The sequence below is a fragment of the Sitophilus oryzae genome, unplaced genomic scaffold, assembly GCF_002938485.1.
Source record: "Sitophilus oryzae breed Bouriz unplaced genomic scaffold, Soryzae_2.0 scaffold_177_pilon_pilon, whole genome shotgun sequence".
Classification (NCBI taxonomy): domain Eukaryota; kingdom Metazoa; phylum Arthropoda; class Insecta; order Coleoptera; family Curculionidae; genus Sitophilus; species Sitophilus oryzae.
This window is the reverse complement of record NW_022146479.1, coordinates 4,353,816-4,380,863: the sequence shown is the minus strand read 5'-3', so window position 1 is coordinate 4,380,863 and position 27,048 is coordinate 4,353,816. Positions and strand designations below refer to the sequence as shown.

General features: G+C 33.4%; 1 protein-coding gene across 5 annotated transcripts in view; it reads left to right on the top strand.

The window, feature by feature from the left end:
* LOC115882168 (rho guanine nucleotide exchange factor 12) overlaps nt 1–26,218 on the top strand; it is a 48,368-nt gene extending 22,150 nt beyond the window's left edge. For 3 of the 5 annotated variants that reach the window (XM_030900047.1, XM_030900052.1, XM_030900050.1), the window contains 16 exons: nt 12,732–12,891; nt 15,207–15,294; nt 15,354–15,412; nt 15,655–15,735; nt 16,276–16,466; nt 16,522–16,755; nt 17,422–17,583; nt 17,645–17,936; nt 18,296–18,510; nt 18,570–18,660; nt 19,581–19,858; nt 21,655–21,786; nt 22,642–22,829; nt 22,890–23,093; nt 23,152–23,289; nt 25,666–26,218. In XM_030900047.1, coding sequence (XP_030755907.1) covers nt 12,732–12,891; nt 15,207–15,294; nt 15,354–15,412; nt 15,655–15,735; nt 16,276–16,466; nt 16,522–16,755; nt 17,422–17,583; nt 17,645–17,936; nt 18,296–18,510; nt 18,570–18,660; nt 19,581–19,858; nt 21,655–21,786; nt 22,642–22,829; nt 22,890–23,093; nt 23,152–23,289; nt 25,666–25,704 — 2,552 coding nt within the window. In that variant the 3' untranslated portion in view covers nt 25,705–26,218. The remainder of the gene's footprint in view (nt 1–12,731; nt 12,892–15,206; nt 15,295–15,353; nt 15,413–15,654; nt 15,736–16,275; nt 16,467–16,521; nt 16,756–17,421; nt 17,584–17,644; nt 17,937–18,295; nt 18,511–18,569; nt 18,661–19,580; nt 19,859–21,654; nt 21,787–22,641; nt 22,830–22,889; nt 23,094–23,151; nt 23,290–25,665) is intronic. The other 2 variants (XM_030900048.1, XM_030900049.1) reach the window with 2 other exon arrangements.
* The last annotated feature ends 830 nt before the right edge of the window (nt 26,219–27,048 follow it).

Here is a 27,048-nt window from a genome sequence, read left to right as displayed (position 1 = left end):
CTAACCTTCTTGTATCATGACATTCATGACCCATACTCAGGTCTACAGTTTCGTGAAGCTGTGAAAGAATCGAACTTCTTAAAAAAATATACGGCCGTTTATGCCGCAAAAAAGACATCTTCAAAAAATAGCCTTTCTATACGGAACCCTCGGTGAGCGAGTCCGAGTCGCACTTGTCGTTTTTTTTTTGTTAGGAATTCACAATTGATTTTTGATTATTTGTATTCCAATCCTATCTTAATATAGAAATATTTTTAGGAAAGTAGGCAGTATGTGGCAAGCCTGTATTTTAACGGGCGCAACTGCATTAAAAAGACTTCCTGATGTGCCGTTGGCATTTTGTTGGCATTTTCTATTTTAGTCCGGAAAATAGACCTTTAATTTCCGTGACTCTTTGATATTTTTAGTCGCCTTTTTCCAGCTAAAAACATTAATGAATAAAGTATTCTCGTGTCATTTTTTTTGTAAAAATGTTGATGAATGGAAAAACAGTATAATCAGGGCGATCGATATTTTGTAATACTCGTAAACCTTATATTTCACATTCTATAAAATTGTTTTAGTGTCTATTTTGACCTACATAAAGCGCTTGTTAAAGTTGAAATGTCATATAAATCGTTAAGTTTTATGATATGCAACGATATTTGCACTACTATAACACATGGAAAAGATAGTTATGTATATGTTTTATTACAATAACAGAACTTCAAATATATACAAATTAGTTTGTTAAAAAATATTTTAAACTTTAACTAACGTGTTTAACCATTTTCCGTAAGATTTTGTCACCTACAAAATAAAAACTGACCAAAATACCGATGACTCAGTCGTTCTCCAAACTATCCCCATTGCTAAAGACAAGTACGTGTATGTATTTCATATTAGAATAATGAAACGTTATTGGAGAATTAATTAAAAGTCGTAGAGGCGCGCTGAGAATGTGCTCCTGTCCAGCTATATTTTTTAGCAGTCTGTCACATTCTATTCGACGTTCTCGTCGCGGAACTATGTTAAGACGAATAGCCTTGAGGTTGAAGAACGAAGTGGACTTAAAAATGTCGTCAAATTAAGTTATTACGCGATGGTGTCACATATTTTTTTCTTGTTTTAATTACTAATAATGTTTTATATTATTATATTTAGAAAAATGCGTTTATCAGATATATTTTTTGTGGAAACATAAATGGTTTTAAATATTTCCAAATATTGAGTTACTATAGAAAATTGTTTATAAAATTCCGATGTTTTTATTATAGTTATTAAATCCTTAAAAATTAGGAAACTATTTAAAGCTGACAACGCTGTGCAAGTTTAAACTGCTGGGTGTCGAACAGAACTTGTGCAAGCGCAGTTCGTCAAGTACAATCGTTATGGATGTTGCACTATATCGATATTTGTAAAAGGTCGATAGGTAGTCAATTTTATGTGTATTTTAAAGAATACTTGAAATAATCGTGTTTATTAGCATATATAATAATAATATATGTATAATAATAATCGCTGCTATGTAACAAAACTATAATCTGTCCAACGAGAGAATACTTGACTGACAGTTGTCGTTGCAGATTCTCGTGTCGTCTCTGACTCGTAGGACAGTAGTACTTCTTAAAGTTCTGTTCTCTGATTGCACTTAATTAAAAAAAAATATTTCGAATTTTACTGTAACTATACAGGGTGGTGCGAATTGTATTCGGGGAATTTCGGTAGCATAATATTCTGTAGATAAAAATAATTAAAAAAGTTTGCATAAATTTATATTCTAAACTGCTTCGTTTCTGAGATACAGGGTATAGAAGTTTCATTTAATTTAATATTTTTTATTTTGATTTTTTCCAAATAATTTCGGAACTAACTCTGTCTGGGAGTTTTTTGATATGGAAAATTTGATTTCGATGTCAACATGACTCCGACCTGTAGGGGGCGCCACCTACATTTTTTTAACTGGTTTGAAGAGTAATAACTTTTTGTCCGTACCTGTATAAAACTACTGAGTGTAAAAATATACACTCGCAGTTTTTTACGTAAAAAAGGTCTCTTGGTAAAAATCGCTACGAGTAAAGATACTCGAGATATTTGGAATCGAAATAATCAATGCATGTCATCATTGACAAATATTGAACACGTTGGCGAGATACCGTATGATCGAAAAAAACGGGACTAGTTGGCTTGGAAATAATGATCGATGACATTCCCCATATAATTTTACATATAAAATGACAGCCATCTTCATTTCATAGCCATCGCTGACGCCGTTTTTCTCGACCATATTGTAGTTATTAGACTGAACTCACAAATGTTTTTGTGCAAAAGATACAATAGAAACTGTTTTATCATATTTCTTCTAGGAAAACTTATGATTTTTAAAAAAATTAAAAAGTTCCAAAATTTATCATTTCAGACAAACAACTATCTAGCCAATATGTATATTTTTTTGTCAGTGAAACAAGGCATTTTAAGACATAAATTTATATGAACTTTTTACGTATTTTTATCTGTAGAATATGCTGCTGAAGTTTCTCGAATACAATTCGGACCACCCTGTATATCGAAAAATACGGACCGCTCCTTCGTCGATATAGATTGGCCGTCCCTACTTTTTTCTCCACCACAAGTTCCGTCGGTAAACACACACATCAGCGATTGTCGGCCGAGGTGAAAACGCCCTCATCGCGCACAGTCTGCCGTTTTGAGCGTTTGTTGTGACAGTGATCGGCAATTTCCCATCAAATTTCGATCGTCAGCTATCGGACCGGGCGCACCGCGATTCCTGCCACCCGTCGCCATTCAGGAAAAACGCGACACCGCTAGTTCTAAGTGAGGTTAGGATTAACAACCAGTATCATCGTTTTTTAAGGAAACCGAAAGGGTGGCCCTGGCAGGGCCGGTTTCTTTATAAAACACGGCCATTTCGGCTTTGTTGCTCTTTTGTGTTCGCCACGGCTCGGTGCTAATGCCCTCCGCGGTGTGCAAGTGTACGGCGACGTTGCCGGTGCAACGGACCCGCCGCATTGTATAATCGCATTTAAGGAATGCCTGTGTTTTATTTTGTTTTCTGGCCTTTTTGTTCGACACCGATTTTCTTTTTTAAGAAACCCGAAGCTGAATCGCGTGAAGACTGGCCGTTGTATGAGTAAGCGCGAACAAGACCTTATAAATAATTCATAAGAAAGTAAAATTAACCGTACAGGTTTAAAGGAGCTATTAATCAGCGATTTTTTTATTTGCCTAGTTACTTTTTCGCTCTTACATCATTGCAGTCGCTTCTTATTTATTTGTTGTATATCTACAATAACACAAAAACACGACGTTTATTTTCCTCTCCGTCAAATTCTAATTTTATCTACAAGCAGTTGACGGAACACGGAATATAATGTTAGCATACCGAGCGTTTTTATTTTTAAAATATCTATAAATGTATTAAAAAAGAATATATAAAATATTTTGAGCTTTAACTATTGTATGAACGAAAAAAAAACGGCGTCCAATTGACTTAGAAATGAACATCGATGACATTGCCCATATAATTTTACATATAAAATGACAGCGATCCTCATTTCATAGCCATCGTTGACGCCGTTTTTTTTTCGATCATGTTGTAGGTATAACTAGGTCTACAAGTAAGGACACAAACGGAGCGGATATTTTTTATATCAACCCAATATAAGTCGATAACGGCACAGTTAAATATGTCGAAACGCATAGCAAGACTTTTAATGCCTCATTAAATATTTTATGTCGAAAAAGAGTTTTTTACAGATTAAAGTTATCAAGAGTGGTGTCGGTTTGGTCTTTATTGTATTTTAAAGCGATAATTCAAACAAACAGATGTTCCTTTTGTAATTTTAATATTCAAAACAAGTCATTTAAATTATCTTATGTAAATATGGATACGTAACGAAATATATTTGAAGAGTACTTTAAATTTTAAATGACAAAGGAAATGGAGCTTATGGAGCGAACATACGTAAAACGTGATTTTGTGCCATTGACATTAAATTCAGTGGCATTTAAGGAAAAATCGTGTAAAACACATTTAAGGAATTGTCGACAAGCAAAGTAAAGGCCAAATCCATAAAGATTTGGATAAATGTTCCGTATAATTCAACTATATTTTTGTCTCGTTCGATTTATCAACTATACAGCGTTTTTTAAGACCTTGTCTCTCGTTTAGAACATTTCGAGGTCTTCGCGTTAACATGATTCTTGTTTGATTTCGATTAAAACGTGATTTAGACCAAAGTTTAATTTTGTCTCGGTATCTTGTTGGAAATAGCAAAAAACACACATTTTGCTATTGGGGTTATGGCTTAAATAAAATATTTTCGAGACATGTAGAGGAAAGGTCTATTTTTTATCGCTTTGTATATCTGTTGTGGGTAGCAGAACGGAAATTATGAGTCAGAATTATATTTAATTGAAGTGTTGAACAATACTGGAATTGATGTATTTGCATTTAGGTTTGTGACATCAACTTATTTTTGCAAATACACTCACCAGCACGAAAAACGGGCACCTTAAAATTTTGATGTGGTTTAAAGTTTTATTCTATTGTGTGTGTTCTTATGGATCGGTTTTGATAAATTTTAGTACCTAATGTAGCTAAATTATTTGACTTAGTATTTCTTTCTGAGTTAAAAATGAAAGTTCTCCTCTGTCTATTACACGAGGGAAAACAAAATGTTGATATTTTGGTGGAAGTTTGAAACGCCCTGTGGAATATGTTAACAAAGCAAGGAATTTAGAAAATATATTTGCCATCTAGTTGCATCTTTTCTTGATACTTTTTTTTTGTTTATCTCAATAGTGTTATTTTAATTAGCGTCACATTTTTCGTAATGTTTACATTAAAACCATTCCTTTATTTAATTGTCTGTTGGGCAGTTACTCCAGCAAAGATGTTTTTAAGTCCAGAAGTTGTATTCGCTATAATTGCTGTAATTGAAGATGGTAGAGATGAAATTATATCTCTAACAAACTTAGGGTGTGATTGAAGCTCGGGGGGTAATATTCGGTATTAGTAATAATTTTCACATGTTTTTTCCTTCATTTAATCGGTAACTCTGTGTAACATTTTATTATCAGAACAAAAATTACGAAAAATGTAAAGATGTAAAATTTAGATGATAAAATGATTTCTAAAGATGAACAATTTCTTTCTTAGATGATAAAATGATCTTCCTCGCTTTGTTAACGTATTCCACAGGGTGTTTCAATCTTTCACCAAAATATCAACATTTTGTTTCCATCGTATAATTGACAATTGACAGATAGGAACTTTCATTTTTAATTGAGAAAGATATTGTTAGATATACCAACGTATCCAGAATAATTATTATTCAAGAGAAAATATATATAAACATAATAACACGTGCTGCCTGCGTATGTCTTAAATAAAACAAAGAACGCTCTATAATCAAATGGATCTCGAACTGAAAAGTTCCGAGCTCTACCTTTTTTAATAATAGTTAGCTAGAAACTTTATTTTATAAAATAAAGAAAGCTATACTTTTATTAAACTATATGTTTTTGTGTTTTAGTTAAAGCCCTTGTCCTATAAATCCTATAGATATACTAAAAAGTTAAATAATCTAGCTACAAATTTCTTAAAAAAATCATCAAATTCGGCCCACTAGAACAAAATATATTAAACTTTAAAGTACATCAAAATTTAAAGGTGTCCGTTTATCGCGCCGGTGAATGTATAACACATAATATTTGATTTAAAATGAAATATTAATAAAGACGAAAACAGAGTAATAACACTCCTTGGTATTTTATCTTTAGACACGATTAAACCGATTTTGCGATTACATTTTTTTTGTCAAATTTCCATGAGGATCGATTAAAAGCAGTGTTTGAAAATTGCTTGTTATCTTCGCCGAGGTTTTAGATAAGAATAATTGTTATAGACTGACATCATCCCAATATTGGGCTAAGGATTATTTCAGTACGTGTTTGAATTTCCGTTTAGTATTTTTTTTTATCGAAATCGCGTACGAACGGCAGTTTTAAGGATGTTAATTTTTTAATTATGTCAAATTGTAAGCCTCATACAACTTATTTCTCAAAATAGTGATAGTAATATGAAGGTGTATTTTTAAATGCGACATATTTTTTTATAAACTTTATTAAAATTGTTGACAGAAGGGCCAGAAATCGGTTCGTTTAGGGACGTTCGAATTCAAAGCGAAAAAACAATTAATGAGCCAAAAGTACCGTTTAATTTTGGAGAATCCCGTTTGGTACGTTCGAGTTACTGAACGGTGATGGTGGTGTGACGTTGGACAAATGTGGTCGAAGCAAAACGCCACCCCTGCAGACCCGCGAGCCAAAAACATGACGTTCAAAAACAAAATCTCCAACAAAAAGCAAAAGACTTTCGGCGTGAATGCCATCGAACCCAACGACAATGCTGCCGATAACAAGGTGAGATTAAAACAAAAAACAGCCCCTTGAAATCTCAATAACTGCGACGTAGAAAAACCAACGACACGTGTGTTTCTTTTTGTTTAAAGGTGAACGAAAATAAGAAGAAACAGCAGCAACAGACGACGACGCAGAAGGGAAAGAACAAGGGAAGGAACAGGAACAAGAAGGACGCGACGAAAGCATTAGATAAAAATGCGGAAAAGAATGTTCAGACGACGGAGGTTCGTAACTTGAAACGTAAAATTTCAGGCGTTTTAATTACTTTTACGTAAATCTTACTTTCCAAAACGAGGTGTCGTGACTCAGATTCTCCAGATAAATTATCTTTTAACTAATCCACTCACCGGCACGAAAAACGGGCATCTTAAAATTTTGATGTATTTTAGAGTTAAATTTTTTTCTAGTGAGCCGATTTTGATGTTTTTTTAAGCAATATGTAGCTAAATTATTTGACTTTATCTCTTTTTGAATTAAAAATTGATTGAAAACAAAATGTTGATACTTTAGTGAAAGTTTGAAACAAGAAAGTTAAAAACAGCAATGAATTTGAATTTTGTTTTTCATCTAGGTACATCCTTTCTCGATAGATTGTTTTTGGTTCATCTCAATAGCTTTATTTTTGTTGGAGATATTCGCTTTTGAAGAAGGCACATTTTTCTAATTTTTACATTAAAGCCATGCCTTTGCTTTTGGTTCTAGTCAACAGACCTAGTAAGTTATCGTCACGAAGCAGGCCTTTTTTACATATAAAATTTGCTTCGTTTAATCCTCTTACAGACCGTTCACTTACATGTATGTTCTTTTCATCTTCTTGTAACAGGACGAGGTCCTGTCAGTTATTGCCTTTTAATGTTGATGTCCAGCTGTCCTACCAACGCTTTAGGGACCTACCAACTGGGCGTCTTGTCTTTGCGTTTGTGTTTTGGCCCACTTGGCAATTCGATTTGGACCCATTTAATTTGAGTTGTTATCATCTCATGAAACATGGTTAGCTAAACGCGCGTCCAATACAAAAGTAAAAGTGTTTTGGTATATTGTAGTGATTTAGTTTTACTTTGCTGTTTCAACACCAACGGTTCCAACCCCCAACTGTAATCTTCTTCAAAAGCGAATATCTCTAAAAACTTATTGAGATTTGAGATGAACCAAAAAATAAATTATCCACAAAAGATGCACCTGGATCATAAAATGATTTTCAAATTTCTTGTTTTTTTAACATATTCCACAGGGTGTTCCAAACTTTAATCGAAATAACCCGTAACCACCGTAATAACATTATTACGGTGATTACGAATAACCACATTTTGCGTTTCCTCGTATATAATTGACAGATGGGAACTTTCATTTTTAATTTAGATAGAGATACTAAAAAGTAATTTAGCTACAAATTGCTTAAAGTATCATCAAAATCGGTCCACTAGAACTCAGTATATAAAACTTTAAAATACATCAAAAGGTGTGTGTTGGTGCCCATTTTTCGTGCCGGTATAGGATAAAATGATACAATCGGATTAAATGTTTCAAATTCACTTGTTCGATATTTTCAGAACTATCTTTTTTTATCGTCTAATAAAGAATGTTAAAAATTCCGTTAGTCCAATATTTCAACATCGACGTTTGTTTTCAGGTTCAATCATGTAGAAGTAATATAATTTTTGTAAACTTTTACTTTCTTTGCGTAATATCTCAAACGCATTAAAAAACGTATTGTGTAACATAAAAAAAGATCTTGCGATATAAAAAGTCAAAGTAATTTGCATTGTCCGTGTTTTAAATTTGCTACAAGGTTTTTATTACTCAACATAATAAACATAATATACGTATGAATTTATATGGGCTAAATATAACATTTCTAAAAAAAATTGTGTAAAAACATATGCCAAGTGCCATCTGCTTTATAGAAGGGTCTTAAGGTGCAGCAGATGTTCTAAATTGGGGCAGATGATTTGCCTAAAGCCGAACAAAACAGTTTTTAATTAGTTTGGGTTCAATTACAGAATCAAATTTTAGTTAGATATTCCAGTTTTATAACATTTTGTGATTTTTTTAGTAAAAATATACAATAAACGGAAGATCAATTCGGGCAGAAAAACATGCTATTTTATTTTATTTTTGATATTTTAAGAACTGATAAAGATAATAACCCATTAGCTAGTATTAATAATAATAATTGTTTAGCGATGACCTAACTATTAGGTATTCACTCTATGGTATTCACACTTGCGCGTCCAATACGAACAAATACATTTAGGACAAACTGGCAACAATGCAAATTACTGATTTAGAGTTTTCGCATAGTAGATTCGAATATTTTGATTTTTTTTTTGTGAAATAAAAAAATAGTAAAAATTAAAAAAATAAGTAATTTACTGGCCTCATTTTAACGTCGTTATTTGTCTTATAAATTAGTAGTCGATACATTAAAATAATTTAAAACAACATCGAGTGCTTATATAACCTGACCTTATCTATTAATTAATCGGCATTATACAAACATCTAAAAAGTAAATATTTCTGCGATCGACCTTCTCCGCGAGAACGTGAAAGCGCAACAATTGCAAATACTGATCGAAAAAAAACTTCGAAATTTCTCATTCGAATTTTCCCACACAGTCGAACGCCTGCAAGAAGGACGAAGGGAAATCGAAACAAACTCCCGAAGAAAGCCTGGACGACTGTGATGGCGTCGTGCTCCGCAACGGCGTGAATCGCGCTCCCGATGTAGCCGTCAAACGTTACAGTGACAGTTTTGTCATCGAAAACGATGCAACGGAAGAATCAAAGACCAGCAGCACTCCGACTCCTCTAACCCGAGCCCTGAGCGGTTTCTTCGTTTTAGACCAGACCAAGAAGGCCAACCGCCGATTCAGCGACTTGTTTAGGTATTTCACGACAAAAATTACTCGTGAATTATGTTGTAACGTCGTGTTTTTAGACCGGCCAGCGCCAAGCTGTCTGGCAGCACCGAAAGCCTCAAAGTTTCCATGAAACTGGAGAAGAATGTGGACGATAAGAAGGAGAAGAAAAATGCGTCGGATACGGCGAAAAATAAAAACAACCAGAAAAACGAGAACGTCAAGAAAAATGTAAAGGTGACTGATTCTTCAAATTTGTAACATAAACATGAATCTTTTCTTAATCGTAGGGTAAATTACAAGAGACTGGAAAAGCTTCAATAACTGATACGTCTCAGTCTTATTTGAAACGAGTCAAGTCGAGGATTTACAAGAGCAAAAGCGACGATTCCTCCAAAATCGAGCTGGACAATAAATACAAAAAATTGAAACCGAAAAAGTCTCTCGATTTGAACAACAGAATACCTGAAGAGGAAGTGCCTTCCACTCCGTCTCCTGGTTAGTTTATTTTCTCGCTCTGTGCATTGAATTCGGTAGATTATATTTCGAAATTTCTACCTGATTCATTGTAAACGTGAGTGTCGTTAATAGTTTTTTTTAAATATCGTTTGTCGTTTTTTATGTGAACAAAAACCAGTACCTGGGAGTATCGGAGGAATACAAAAATCTTTGGGTCATTTTCATTTTGGAAGATTAACCAGACAAACTACCAATTTAGAACGGATAAGGTGAGAAAGCTATTATTATTATGATAGAAACATGGCTTCTTTTCTTATTTAATCGCGGTATATGCAGTTTAATTAATTTATATTGCACTACATATTTTCCTGACAGTTTTAGATAACTTATACAGAGTCCCATTTTCGTGTGTTTTATGGTGTTCCTCTCTTATGAGTAAAGAAACAAAGATGCGGTTTTCACATCACTGCACTACTTTTTTATGAAATTAAAGATGCTACACACAGATTTGTCCTAGACCTCTTGGTTTCTGAAATACATTGCAAATTTGAAAATGTTTCCGGTTATCTGATAACTTATCAAAAAGGTGAAAACTAAGTCCCATAGAGTTTTTCACATAGAACTCAGGGCGTAACTAGATTTTTGCTGTGGGAGCTGTCATTCTTTAAATATCACCAGTAATAAGAAAACCGCATATTTGTATCTCTAGATACTCATAAACGAGAAACCCCATAAAACACACGAAAATGGGACACCCTGTACTGTATGCCTTGATACACCTTTATATCAAACCGTCACAGAGATAATACTAAAATTGAAAGGGTCAGCTCAAAACAATTTTAAACTTTAAATACCAACCGCGTACGCAAAACCGTGCATAAGTTAGCGGACCCATCAAAAATTCGCCGCGCTGCGCCGCGCCGCGCTTCGCATAAGTGCGCGATATGCTTAAATGTATACCCACATTGTATTAAGGATATTGTAAAAGGCTGATACGTAAGTTATCGAAATAATATTTTTAGTAGATACTTTTAATGATTTTCGCATTAAAATAATTTGCGGGATCGCTATATGGCTTCTCTTCGCCATTCGAAGAAATATCTAGCGTATCGTCAATTATGCGCGCGATATAAATTTAGAATATCGTTAAACCGATTATTAACGAACGCGTGGTACATCGTTATTTTGCGTCACTAATCGAAAATACCGTTTTTCAATTCGTTTTACTGTGCTACTGGCATGTTGTCAATATTAAAATGGTGGACGGACTCGTATGCGTTCGCCGCTATTGTTCCACATAATTTTATGTCTTATCGCTCCTGGTTATTAGTCCAATTACAATTACACCATTGTTTTATCGTTTTATAGTTTTTTTTTTATTTTCTTTACCACTAAAAACGTTTACGTTACTTATTATAATTGTTAGAAATACCGACGCTTATTTTGTTTTTTGAAAAAATAAGTGACATTGTTATTTTAACATATTTGTGATATTTTTTTTACCTTATATATCTTGCTATCAATCTTGAAGATAACTTTAAGAGAAAGATAAATAATAGTCTTCTTATAGTTCAAATAGGCTGTTCATTATCATTATTAAGTCGTTACGCAACTCGCAACTACTTTCACTCTTTTTCTAATAACTTTTTTATTTCAATTGTTATTTCTTACATCCATGTTACATCTACATGTATTTAGGAAGAAGACCCATCATTACACACTAATTAATGATAATAGTAACGACCATATTAAATAAAAACTGAGGCCATAGGTTAATTTCTTTTGAACCTTAAGAGCGTTAGATGGAAACGATATACACGAGGAGCGATTATATGTAACTAACATAGAAACATGACGATTTTCAACAATTGTTGCAAGTTAATTGTTTTTGTTTGCATGAATTTAATTATAATTTTATATATCTTTTCGTATGTTTAATAACAAAAATGTACTATATTGAAGTAATGGGTGTTTTTGAAAATAATTATAACTCCGTAGCCGTCCTTTTGGCTCCCAAAAATCGGTGGAGAGTTTCGCCCAGCCGAAGCCAGTTTTGGCAAAAGCCAAGTCCAGCAGCGCCATCAACTTGAGCCTACTGCGCAGTCGAAGGGCCAAAATGATGGAGCAGGGATGCGCCTCGGCCAGCGCCACCTGCAGGGACGAGTTCGACTTTATCGCCTTCGGGGACGTCCACTCGGGATCTACCACGAGCCTCAACAGGTTCCCCAGTTGGTTGTACATTAACAAAGGTACCTCATACGGCGATCTTCGGAGAATATCGCCAAAAAGGGGGTTGTTCTCCTTTCTGTATATTCTTATAGAATTTCATTGGAACACACTGTATATCAAGTACACTCATGCAAAAAAACGCAACGGAAAAATTTTTCGTCAAATTTAAAGTATTATGGTTTAATTTCGGCCTTCTTCAATAAGAGCAACGGCTTTTGCACATTCTTCGACACTAAGGACTAAGGACATTATTGAATCTTCGATATAAAACATGTAATTGTCAATATGACATTACGATAATAGTTAACAATGCTACCTCATCATATTAAAAAACAACATCAAAAAGTAATGATCATTTAAAAATTTACAAATTGTTGGTGGCAAGTTCATATATTTCGCTCTTGAAAATTAATCACGACATGTGTTGACATGAATCAAAAAAACAAAATGCTCAGGAGTTTGACCGAAAAATTATGTTTAAGGAAAAGGCTCACTAAATTATTGCCCAGGGTGTTTTATATTTAATGTAAACAACAACCTTTTGAATAACCCTGTATAAGTGAAATGAGTTTACCAATTAAAGTAGGTATGTTTATATACAGTTTTCTAAAAAAAAATCATGAAATCAGTGCTAAAAAAAATATAATACTTTAAATTCGACGAAACATTTTTCCGTTGTGTTTTTTTTGCATGTGAGTGTACAAATGTCCTATTTAAAATTAGCCAGGTACTAACTGGAGGGGCTTTGTTTTTGTATAGGTGAGGCCAAGGTGTCTCAGCCGGTGACTCGCAAGGGCTCCGACAGGAAGACGGAGCGCGGCTGTGAAGAGGCGGAGGGCGAGGGGCAAGGGGCTGCGGATAAGAACGACGATGCCCAGATGCCTGTAGAGAGGAGCGATTCCGGAGCTCAATCGGAGAGGTAAGTCTGTGATCATTGCCCAAATGGCTATGTTTAAAAATGAGAAGCGTTCAGACTCTTGTAGATAAGACTGATAAGAGTCTAAAGATATATTACGGCCTATTTATAATTGTTTAACTAATTATTTAGTTATTCGACATTATCAAATAACGAGTCTTTTTCTTAAATTTATTTTACTATAAAAACAATTGAAGGGTCCAGGGCGAAAACTTGATAAGCGCCAATTTCTTAATTTTAGAATTTTACAATTTTTATGTAATTCTTGATCCCACTTTTATATCCTAAAGGGGTGATTTTGTATAAAACTTTTACCTTTTTTCTCTAATAAATGTGCTCGTACCAGAGAATTCTAACTTGTTTTAAGAAACTGACTTTTTAAAATCCAGCTTTCTTCATAACGTGTTATATAATAAATAATGTTTCTTTTTTCTTGAAAATTGCATCTCTCGGTTATAAAATTAATATAATTCATTATCAAATTACAAAATTATCTATTTACCTATTTGCTTTTTCCTTAATTTATATCAAAATAAACCTTAAAACAACAACATATAAATAATTGAGCGAAGAGCGTTGAATAAAAATTATCGATGTATATTTAGTTATCAAGGCGAGATTAGATTATCGCAGGACAATTCAATAATCAGTCGTTTTAATGGTTTTTGGCAAACGAACGGTCGTCATTTTACGAGTCCGTGACGGAATTTTTGCCTTATAATGCCGGACAGGCGCTCTCTATCCGAGTTTTTCACTGGTAATGGTGCTCACAGAAGAAGCAGGTGCGTAACGTGGTGATTGGTGCTCACTAGATCTCTCAAATAGGTTTTATCTTAAAATTACAACGATTTTATGAATTATTAATCGCGGTGTCGGTATAACCTGTAGTACAGCATTATGTAAAATAAACTCGTGATTCTTTCGGTCGTGTTTGAATACAAGCTTATTTATTTTATGATATACTGTTTGGTTTGTCACGATAATACAAGTATATTACATATATATATGGGTATCTCTTTCAACTATTTTAATTGGTTTTTGATCTTAACGTAGGAATAATTTCTAAATTAATGAAAATACATATTAAAACATTGAAATGTTGAGAGTCGATCATGCATAATAGAAAGAAATTGAGCTGTTGTCAAAAATTAGATTAGAAGTTCAAAGAAAGGCTAACTGGATGTATCATTCTCTAATCGCCTAAAAATTAAATAAATTTGTTAAACTAATTGAATTTTAGATAGCAATATTTACTATGCGGTTTTAGAAAATAAAATAACAATCCATTTTGAGAAAATAAATTTAGGCTACATAAAAAATTTAGGTTTCATAATGACAATGATATTAGTTACTGCATCAAAGCGGTTTTAGGAAATTCATCCCTTTTGGGAGAAAATTTGGGTATGAAAGTATGATGGAGATGAAAATTTGTCATTAATGATATTATTGAGAACTGGTCACTTAGCTTCACACCTCTGGCAAAAGCTAGTTATAACTTAGGAAAAGATATGTTATTTTTTAGGTCTTTTCCTAAATATTTGCAATATACAAAAAATGAGCACCAAACGAAAAAGCTATTACATATAGATTTTTTTAAATGTTAACTATTACAAAACGTGAAAGTCCTTCTATTTGTTTTTCTGGTTTTAATCGTGAACATTTTGTTTCAAAGTTTTGATTACATCAAAGCGGTTTTAGAAAATTCATCCCTTTTGGGAGAAAATTTGGGTATGAAAGTATGATTGAGATGAAAATTTGTCATTTCATATTATTGAGAACTGGTCACTTAGCTTCACGCCTCTGGCAAAAGCTAGTTATAACTTAGGAAAAGATATGATATTTTATAGGCCTTTTCCTAAATATTTGCAATATACAAAAAATGAGCACCAAACAAAAAAGCTATTGTGTATAGATTTTTTTAAATGTTAACTATTACAAAACGTGAAAGTCCTTCTATTTGTTTTTCTTGATTTAATCGTGAACATTTTGTTTCAAGGTTTTGATTATAATTGTTAAGTAAACATGTCCTATTTGTCTAACAATATTGACTTAAGCTGTTTAATAATACGTGAATTGCCGTACGTACTTAACATTTGCCTTTTGAAATTAACACCTAAAACTCTTATATTGCACCGTTATCAGGACGTGATGCAACCAAAGTGCATTTGTTTTGAGATTTTATCCGTTTTCCGTTTAAATTGTATCAAATTACGTATTTACTTTCAAAGAAATGAACTGATTAAACTAAAAATAACTGGAATATTTAAAATATACGATTTCTTCTGATAGTTTCATAATTTTGATGAATTATTTTTTAGTTCGAATATTTCCCAATCGAGTGGAGCCAAAAAAAGAAATACTAGTCATATAAATCGATCTGAAAGTGTTAAGGAACAACCAGAAAAAGTAAGTGTTGTTATTTATATCTCACTTTCAAGATTATTCAATGTTTTTTTTTGTTACAGAATAGAAAACAGCAACAGAGGAGAAACGTCAGTGATCCATCCCATAGTTTCAATACAAGGTGAGCGTTGAATTTATGAAATCAAATTCAAGTTTTGTTACTTAGTCACTGCTACTTCTTTTAATCAAAACATCTTTTAATACTATACACTCTTTTTATGATTATTTACACATTTAGAATATAGTTTCCAGTATATAAAAATTTCCACCTTACTTGAATGATTTCATTGGGGTTTTTGACTTTTAATCCTATAAATAATTTATTTTAATTACTTTGCTCTAATATTGCATTTTTTGCTGTAGTCCCGAAGCGGACGTGGATCGACAGGCCTTATCCAAAAATGCTGATTCGGGCAGTTCTTCTAATTCCAATATATCTTGCAAGTAAGTATTCTATTACAGAAATTAACCGCGTGACTGACAAAAGAAAATATCTTGTTTCATTCTTATTTCATTATATTTCAATGTAAGTTTTTCTTTCAGGAATAATATTATGTATATAAATTTCTGGTACTTTGGATTTTACCCTTAATTCTAATAATCTCTTTGGAAAAAACATATTCATATAGATTTTTTATGCAAAATTTCCTAATAAGATTTTTTTTAATAAAAATAATTTACTTAGCATAGAGCCAGACTTAATTTCAATTAAACTTTGTATTCTTCATTTCAGTCAAAAATTACGGAAGAACTAAATAAGGTCGAATGAAACATACTATTTTTTTTAAATGAGTCTATTCATTTGTTGATTGTAATCAACTTAAGTGCGTTGTGTTAGAACTAATGAAGAAAATTCAGCTGAACCATTATTATGTAAAAATTAAGTTATTTAAAATGACAAATTAAAAATTATTTTACTAAAAACGCTCTTGCCAATAAATTAACGTGATATTTCGAACAATTTTCCAATTCTAAAACGAGTAGTTACAGTGGCCGACTGTCGGAGAGTCCATCGAACAGCATGGACGTTCACCAGGCCACCGTCAGGACACAGTCCGACAGCGACAGCGACATGGACGGCGAGACCGATCCCCTCAACTGGCAAGAGCTCGTCACCGAGGAAGAACTCAAAAAACTCAATCCCAACGAGAAGAAACGCCAAGAAGTCATCAACGGTCAGTATCTCTAACTCGTTTCGTAATTCTCGAAAATTGCTATTTTTTCTTTCAGAATTGATCCTCACCGAGGTCAGTCACGTGCGCATGCTGAAGGTCTTGTACAAGTTATTTTACAAGACGCTTTACAACAGCCAAATCCTAAAACCGGACGAGCTGAATCTGCTCTTTCCCAACATCAAGGAGCTGCTGGACGTACACAGCGAGATCAATAAGGAAATGCGTAGGATACGTAAAGAAGATCCATTGGTCCGGCAGATCGGCGATGTCTTATTGGCTACGTTTACCGGTAAATAGAGAAAAAGAGTTTTCGAGTACATAGGGTTCCGTACCTCTAAAGGAAAAAAACAAAACCCTTATAGGATCACTTTGTTGTCTGTCTCTCTCTCTGTCTGTCAAGACCCTTTATCTCTAGAATGCGTGAAGGTCTACAGCCCCTTGAAGCTGTGAAAAAATCAAACTTTTAAGTTAACGTAAAAAATTATACGGCCGTTTATGCCGCAAAAAACTTATATTTCGACAGTCGACAGTCTCAAGGGAATGAAAATTTATAGGGTATTTTCCCTTGACCTAGAACTATGAAATTTGGCAAGTAATACCGTCGTCTTATACTACAAGTATAGGGAAAAATCTGAAAACTATACATTTGTAATTAAATCATAAAAAATATATTCTTTATTTAAAGTATTTAAGCAATCATCGAGGTTAAGCAACGGTATGCGCGGTCATAAGTATATGGGTGATCAAATCTTTTTGTAATTTTTTTAAAGCTTTTACTATTTGTACAGAAGAGAAAAATCTGAAAACCGTATATTTTTATTAATTAAATCACAAAAAAATGCGATACTCGATTGCTGAACTATTTATAATATGTACCTATAAATTGGTACAGAATCCTGTACTTTTTTTACGTTACTTTTTTTGATATGATTTATACTTTTGTTTGATGCATTAGGCAATCAAGGTGAGGCACTGCAGAAGGCATCGGCTACGTTTTGCGAAAGACAACAACTAGCTTTGGAATTTATCAAGAGAAGAAGGGAAAGAGACTCGAAATTCGATGCCGTACTGACAGAATGCGAAAAATCCAGACAGTGCCGAAGACTTCAACTTCAAGGTAACAACAAACGTATTTATGTACAATTTCGTAACAGTTTTTACAGTATTTCAATTTTTAGGCATTATCCCTGTTGAAATGCAAAGGTTGACGAGGTACTCCCTACTACTAGAACGACTAGTAAAAAGCGTAGAGGCAGCAGAAAAAGTCTGTAGCGATTACCAAGATGAGCTAGTCAAGTTGAAGCAGGTTCACCAACGCTCCAAAGAGGTTCTTTCACACGTCAATGATGCGGCCAAGTTGGCGCTTAACAAGCACAGGCTGGACGAGATCCAACGTCATTTGGACGTTTCGAATTTCAGGGCCAGCGATCATCCTATAGTGCACGATTTTAAGAACATCGATCTTACAAGGTTAAAGAAATGTCGATATACAGGGTGGTCCGAATTGTATTCGGGAAACCTCGGTAGCATATTCTGCATATAAAAATAAGTAAAAAAAGTTGGTATAAATGTATGTCCTAAAATGCTTTGTTTCGGAGATACAGGGGTAGAAGTTTCATTGTTATTTCGATTTCTGAACTAACGTCTACATTTGGATGAAAATTGGTGTCTGGGAGTTTTTTATCTCCGAAACGAAGCATTTTAGGATATACATTTATACGAACTTTTTTACTTATTTTTATCTGCAGAATATGCTGCCAAAGTTTCCTGAATACAATTTGGACCACCCTGTATATTTATTACGATGATTATTGACTTTTTAATTTCAGGTATAAGTTGATATTGGAAGGAAATCTGCAACTGAGAAGGCCCAACAAGGCCCTCGTTCCCGTTCATATTCTTCTGTTGGAAGAAATGGTAGTGTTATTGCAAAAGGAGAACGACAAGTTTATTTTGAAGTTCTTCCAGTCTGGCATCCCAGGACAGCCCGCTCTCTCGCCCATTATCAAAATGAGCACGTTGCTAGTGCGAGAAAACGCTGTCTGTGAGTTTGAACACATAATTGTTTTTTTTTTCTAGTATATGGTTCTTTTGTAATTTTAGGTAAAAATGCTCTGTTCCTCGTAAACACCTCAACGACGACCAACGTCTGTATGTACGATCTTCAAGCGGAGGACGAATCAAAACGAGAGACGTATGTAATTTTTCATTATTTTTTTTTTATTAATACTTGCTAAATCTTATAAGATTCAGTAAATATTTTGTTGTAATCAAAATAACTTAACATCAATTTACAAACCGTTTTTCGGCTCTTTCATTAGCTTCGAATTGTTTTTGAACCTTCTTCTAGGTTGCAATATTTCTGAAAAGTATTACTATAAACTACAAGATGATTAAGTTTAAGGAGCAAGATTTTAACATTCAATAGAAAAAACTTTTTTTAAGAAGTAAATTTTTTGTCAACTTAGGCGCGGTACATGTAGAATGTTTAGGAGGGGAAGTAGTCACCGCGACCTTAAGGATCTATTGTGTGTAGGCGCGGTACATACATAATACGTTATGATCGAAAAAAAAACGTCGTCCAGTTGGCTGGGAAATGACGATCGATGACATTTCCCATATAAATTTACATATAAAATGACAGCGATCTTCATTTCATAGCCATCGCTGAAGCGGTTTTTTTTCGATCGTACGGTATAAATATCCATTTTCGAGACATTCCAATATTTCACATAATCTACTGTATTTTAGGTCCAGACACATTATTTTTCTAGATTTGGACTTAACGTAAAACTAACTAAAAAATAATATTATAACGTAAAGACAGAAAGCGCAAAGGACAAAAAAAATCATATTCGTCAAAATATCAAGAGACGTATTTTGTTGTAAACAAATTATTGCTCATTTATAAAAAATGTCTTTTGTTTTAGAGGGAGTGTTGAATATTTTTTTAAAATACTAGGCAAAATTCTACAACTCTGATTAAAAATATCTGAACTTTTATGCAAACAGTCATTTTTTCAAGTAGTGCTACAAAAAAGAAGAACTGCTTGCCTATTGATATTTATAAACAAGTAGTCTCGTATAAATTCACGATGCGATTTTATTGGTTAGATGGAGAAAGAATTTTTCTGACGCCGCCGAATCGTACAACAGACGCGAGGGCAAACTGAACCGGGGCAGCACGATAACGACGTCTTCCCAAGAAACGGCCTCCGATTCCGACACGAATTCCATTAGAGACCTGTCGACGGAGGGTGAAGTACCCGAACCGCCTCCGTCGGAAAGTACTCCGTCCCCGGCGACAGAATCGCCAGAGCAACCCCCGAAAACTACCGAGCCCTCAGATTCTCCTTCGCCTTCTGAAGATCCAGCGGGAGACCAAACACCAGGTACGTTAATTTGGGAATACAGGATGACCAAATATATGTTCAGAAAAAGCTACCTATCAAGTTTCGCATTTGAGAGATCACTGCAGTCTTATTTACAAAAATGGGCAGGCAATCATATTTTCATATACAGAGTGCTCCGAATTGCATTCGGGAAACTTCGGCAGTATATTATGCAGATAAAAATTAGTAAAAAAGTTCACATACATTTATGTCGTAAAATTATATATGTCGGAGATACAGGGTGGAGAAATTTTATTTTTTTCTCAATTTTCTCCAAATAATTTCTGAATTAACGTCAATATTTGGATGAAAATTGGTATCTGGGAGTTTCTTTACATGAGAAATTTGATTTTGATGTCATTATGACTCTTACTTATAGACACTTTATTTATATAGGCTCCTATTTATAGAGGCACACATTTTTAACTTAATAGTAATAACTTTTCATCCATACCTGTATAAAACTACTGAGTAAAAAATATACATTTTCGCCATTTTTACATAAAAAAGGTCTCTTTGTAAAAATCGCTAGGAAATAATCAATGCATGTCATCATTGATATAAATTAAACATGTTGACTAGGTAGTTATTAGACTAAAATAACAAATTTGAAATAGTTTTGTTTCAAAGGATCCACAGAAACTGTATATATTTCTAGAGAAAATTATGATTATTTAAAAAAATAAATAAAAAGTTTCCAAACTTACCATTTCAGTCAAATAATTACATGCATGTTTATTTTTTGGTAATGATGACATGTATTGATAATTTTCATTTCAAATATCTTGAGAACGTAAAAAATGGCGAAAATGTATATTTTTTCACTCAGCGCTTTCTACGGGTATGGACGAAAAGTTATTACCTTTTAAATTGGTTAACAATATATAGACAGCCCCCTACAGTTAGGGTACATATTGAATATCGATACCAAAATCTAATTTCTTATGCCAAAAAACACCCAGATACCAATTTTGATCCAACTATCGACATTAGTTCAGAAATTAAAAAACCGAAATAAAAATAAAACTTCTACATCCTGTATCTTCAAAATGTATCATTTTACGACATAGATTTATACAAATCCAATATTTTTATCCATCGAATATATATGCCGAAGTTTCCCGAATATAATTCGGACCTATACATACAGATAAAAATTTCATCACCTTTTTTATTAAAGATTGGAGTAAAAATCTCAAACAGGAAACCTAGATTCACCCAGAATTTTTGGTCAAGCACCCATTGCTTCATTCATTTCTTTTGGTCATATTACTTACCTACTAACTCTCCGCACTAACTGGTATGCTTCTCCGCTTTTCAACTTATCACGCTTAAGAATTAAAAACCATTCTTGCCATAAACTCTTAACCAAACAATAAGTCATCTCGGAGTCATTAAAAATGACACATCCAAAAAAATATACTTTAAAGTTTTCCATTTATTTTTACTAGATTTATTGCCCGAAAGTAATTTTAGCTTTCAGAGTAAATTCGAGAGGCTGTAGGACGATACCGTAAACAAAAATATGCCAATTTACCTTGATCGAGTTTTTTTTATTGATAGAAATTTTAAATGGCAACACGCAGTAACGATTTAAAGTGGCCGCGAGCTAAAGGTTAAACAAGAAATAATTAACTGGCTGTTTTTGATCTCCGTTCCTGGAACTCTGTATAAACACACGCGCTGCGGAATGAGTTTTTTTGTCAGTTTCCGATAGAATACGCGTTAGATTGGTCGGGCAACAAAAAATCGACTTTACACCTCGGAGCACCCTTACTAATGGGATTTAATTTTAGATGTGACTCCTGGTGGTGGTATTCAATTGACAACGAAGGTAAGCGCGGAGGATTGGCCCCTGATTCAACCGTCGCAGGTCAACGTGGTGGTGCCGCCGGTGCACACAGCCGAATCGATGCTAACGCCTTTAGGTAGGCTGGGTTTTACAGACAGTACTAATTCACAATCCACAAACACATAAAGGGTTAATAGTTAACAGGTTAAAACAACAATATAATTAATCTGGAGAAATATAATCCTTTAATAGTCTGGGTATTCATTTAGCTTAGAAAATTTCACACCTATACTCTATGATCAATATATTATGAGAAACCAAAAATCTTTCGCGATTTTTTCTTCTTGTTATCAAGGCTCCATTGAATAAAACTGTTAAGAAAGGAGTGTATTTCAATGTTTTTAGTCTGGAAACGATCGCACTCTGTAGAATGTAACTATTTTTAAGCCTCTCTAAGATTCGCAATAATCTCAATGAAATTCAAGTCTTGACGCATTATTTTTTAGAATTTATAAGTGTATAAATTCGAAAAAATAAGTAGTGACGCATAAAGAAGAAATAGTATAAAATAAATAAACTCTCAAACAAAACTCAAAAAAGAGGTTTCAAAATGGTTACCATAACGTCCCTGTCATTTTAGTTAAGAATATGAAAATAATATTTAACTCCCCCCTTAATTTTTTTATTCAAAATTTGCTGTTAGATTTTAGAAGGACTTGGGTTTAGTCAATTATCCAAAATATTAGTTATAATTATATCAAAAATTCTAGTCTTTTTATTGAATGTTTGGTATGAAGTTTTCTTACAGAATACTAGAAGTAATGAAATTACTTATTATGTTTTTTCTGGTTCACAAATACTTTAAGAAAAATATTTTCTTTTGTAAATACACGTGAACTAAAAAGTATTTCTTTACTTACTGGTAGTATTATAAATCAAAATATTACATACTTATTAAGTAGAATTACATTGATCTTCATATTTTCTATAGAGCAAATTAGAAGGAAGGATGCCTTGGTCAAACAGGCCCTGGCTGAAAAGGAAAACCTGGTTGCCGACCTTTTGTCTATTCCTAGGGAACATTTCGAACATATCGCCGACATGGCAGCGTCCACCAGCGATGTCTCCATGTCCGGCGCATCGGACATCACTGACCGTCTTCTTGCCAGTGTATTTCAGGTAAAATTCCAGTCAAGAAAAAATGTTCTTTTCAGGAACTTGTAATTTTTCTTTGTCTAGGTGGATCTTCTTCAGAAAGCAGTTAACGACGCTTTCAACATAACCGAAGGCGAAGTGGTGGCTGCTAAAGGTGGAAAGAAACCGGCCTGTGCCAGTCAGGAACCTCAATACGCCAACGAAGTCAAGCCTAACGTACCCAGTATCCCAGCCAGTCAACTCAGAGATATCGTCACCTCACTCAGCAGTCAGCTTACAACCCTACTGGTAAAAATTAACATAAAATTTGTGAATTTTTTTAGTACATGTTTTTTTTTGTGTTTAGAGCGAAGTGAAACTAGTCGAGGAAGAGAGGGATCGGCTGAGGAAAGAACTACACAAAATGAAAGAGAAACTACATGAAGAGCACAATCTTCATAGTCCAGTGCCATTTGATGATGCCGCGTCTGACGGTAGTGCCCAGGTAATTAGTAATTTGACTACACGGTGTAGAAGTCTTCGGCAGTATATTCTGCAGATAAAAATAAGTAAAAAAGTCCGTATATAAATTATGTATTCAAAATGCTTCGGTTCGGAGATACATTCATTTTTCTTTCGAGACACCAATGGGCTCTTTCACTATATTTTGGAATTAGCATAATTGAATAAAGCAATTAATTCTAGAATTTTCTGCTATCTCACTTTCGAAAAATTTGAAGTCATTCTTAAGAAAATAAATAAAAACAAAAAAGGCCAGAATAAAAATCCGCACTTTATTTTTAATACGTCACACCTGGCATGTTGAAAAGCGGCAACACGGCCGGGCCACCATGCTGACCCACCACCACCTCCACACAAGGCCATTCAACCTTTTCCAATATGGCGGAGATAGAAGTACTTTATTTGGCGCGTATTTTAGAACCTGTTTTATTTCCAAATAGACATTTTTCACACAAATGTCGGGTTAGATTACGTAATATTTCACTAATTTTTTAATATACAGGGAGTCTAAAGCTCTCCACATAAGTATGGAATTTTTTGTATTATTACTTTTATGAAAACATCAGTTAGTTACTTTTTATAAAAAGGTCTGTTTTCTCAGAAAATAGGTAGGTAGTGTACTAGTGTGTAAATATTCAAACTTGAGGTAGCATATATAGGGTGTTCAAAATCGTCGGAAAAAGAAATAACCAGAAATATATGACAGAAAATAGCAATATAAACTAAATATTCAATTGCAAACACTTACCTACCATAGTTTAGAATTTACTGCACGTTTGATAAATATATACTATTATGGACAGTATAGGAAGTTACTTGTCTTAGTAAAAGCCTTGGTAAATGCTCTTGGTGTAAACTACACTGACTTGGGTCAAAAAATATGAAATATTTTTCCTATGTTTTGCAGCAATACACAAATGGGAATAAATTTAAACTGTAATAGGTTAGGATAACTAAAAAATATAATATGTGTTTCAAGATTTTATATAGAAAAAAAACTAAATACCTTTTTATAACATCATTCCTTTTTTTTGCATAGTTCTTCAATAAAATATTGGATATTCTGAACAAGATGTATTTAATAATAAATTCTGACGTAAGTGAGGGACAATTGTGACCTAAAAAAAGACTTACATCCAGGCCATTTATATTTTCAAATGTGAATGTTGTCAATATCTTGTGAGGTAAGTGTAAGCAGTAGCCATAACTACATCCTCACTAGGGTAACAGAGGCTTTGGGGCCTTTGGCCTTTTTGAGGCATATTTAATGCACTTCTTACCCGAAAATTACTAGTAGGAGTGAAATTATCTCTTTTAATAGCCATCAACCATTTTTTACGAAGCTCGTCATTTTTGGGAAATATAAAAGCAGAAACCTTGGGACCCCCTCTATAATTCTCGTGACAATTTGGAACAGAGCATGTAAAAGGTATGCTACAATAAAATGTTAATACCTACCCTTTAATACCTACCCTTTAATACCTATCTTTTGATTATTGTAAGTAACCATTATAAAGTACTATGCAGACTGGCGGTGAAGGTTTTTTACTGATTTAGGTGTAATATATTGATAAATACTTCTAGTTCTTACCTTAAAATAATTAATAATAGAGGAGTACGACAAGCACAAAAGTTTGAAGTTCTCTGTGTACTCAATTTTCTGATCACACCATGCACTGAACACTAAGAACTAAACAAACGTGTTCCAGAAGCACAACAAACTAGAGATAATTAATTATTTCTGGTATGCAATCGGAACGAGAAACCACTACCGGCTTTTCAGTTTAAAGGTAAACAATTTAATAATGCGCTGCCTTCGTCGCTATATTTGCCTTGCCCATATCATGTTGAATGGCCTTGAGTTGAGGTGGTGCTGGTCAAATCAAATCGCAATGTTGCCAGTTGTTGGCTGGCGCACGAGCAGGGTTCTGCAATGTGATTGGGCGTATTTTTCATACGTCATAATTGGCGCTTTCAAATTATTTCAAATTAAAGCAATTTTGAGGGCCTATAAAAAAATTATTCAATGTCATGGAACTATTTTTTTTGGATAAATATACTGAAAATAGTCTTCTATTTCAGATTTTGTCCTTGAATTGGGTATTTTACTTTTTGTGAAAGAGCCCATTTTCATCCAAATATCGACGTTAGTTGAGAAATTATTTGGAAAAAAAAACGAAATAAAAATTTAATTTCTACACCCTTACTAAAAGAAACGAAGCATTTTAGGAAATAAATTTATACAAACTTTTTTACTTATTATCTACAGAATATTATGCTGCTGAGAAGTTTCCTGAATACAATTCGGACTACCCTGTTTATTAGAAGAAAAATTAATATAATTTTTTGTGTGTTACAGGAGGTGTTTTGCGAAGCGTCTAGCGACGAGCCCAAATAGCGGTTGTCTGACGAATAACCCTCGGCGATTGTACATTTTGTAAGAAAATCTATACTTAGAAGAAACTATTTTTATATGACCGAAGAAGAAGCAAACTCAGAAATGTGATGTTGAATTATCATTTTACTACTTTTATTTAGCTGTTCATTCTCTTAGTTGGTGCAATAACTACTTTAAAAATACGGTTTTTAGTCACAGGAGTGTTTTACTTTCGTATATAATGATGAAAACTAGCTCAGGTATATATGTTTATGAATATTGTTTTCTGTAAATGTTTTAATCACATAGTAAGAAGATTTTAAGTGGTTTAGTATTTTTTTTCTCTATTATTTTCGTTTTTTTTTCTTTCGTTCAAGCAAATATACGCATAAATTCGATTGGCCTAAAAATGTAAACGCTCCAGTGACTGTTTAACCAGCTGTTGTTCATTAGTATATATGTGTATATAACGACAAATAGACTTAAGTGTCATGTTTTTTGTTAAGGAGAATAAAAGCGAACGTTTATTTTTCTTTATTTTATCATTTAGAGAGAGATAGAAAGGAAATTTTAATTGTTTACAGGAGGTATATTGTCAAAGAATTGTTGAACAAATTTTATTGTTTTATGTAATTTATATTAAATTAAAAATAAACTTTTTATTTATTCTCCTGTTCTTATTCTATTATTTATAACAATTTACCTGAACATAGTATTGTATTTATTGTTATTAATGTGGCCTTTTTTAATTTAAATGTATTTTATACAAGGAGAATAGAAAACAACGGGTGCTGACAGTACTAGAAGCTACCAGTGCATAGAAAGTGCCTTTACGAAAGCATCCACTCGCGTTGTCATTAAAGCTTTATATACATATGTGCATTTTTTAACAGAAAAAAATACTAGCGGCATTTATGTAGATTTTTAATTATGTTATTTTTTACCTTTTTCATTAGCAGTTTCGCTCCTAATGAACCAAACAGCAATTATTGTTATATTATGTATTTATAATGAAATAACACTATCATTAAATAATAAATTATTTAAAGTGTCATTGGTCGTTTTATTACCTCTTTGTCTCAAATTCAAAATTATTTGAAATGTTTGGAAGTAAAAAGAAATTGTGTATGCACTATGTGCGTATGAAGGCGCATTCTCACGACTCGTGTACTTGACAACATTTGAAATTGGTATACAGGGTTTGTACCTGTTCTGTGATACAGCAATTTCTGAGAAATATTTAACTATTTACCACCCGGGATCCGCGGACACAAAACTGGTATTTTGGGTGAAAGGCCCTGCCTTCGGAGGAAATCTTTGCGTTTATGGACAAGACCAAGTCTTTGACATGCAAACCCTTTAGCG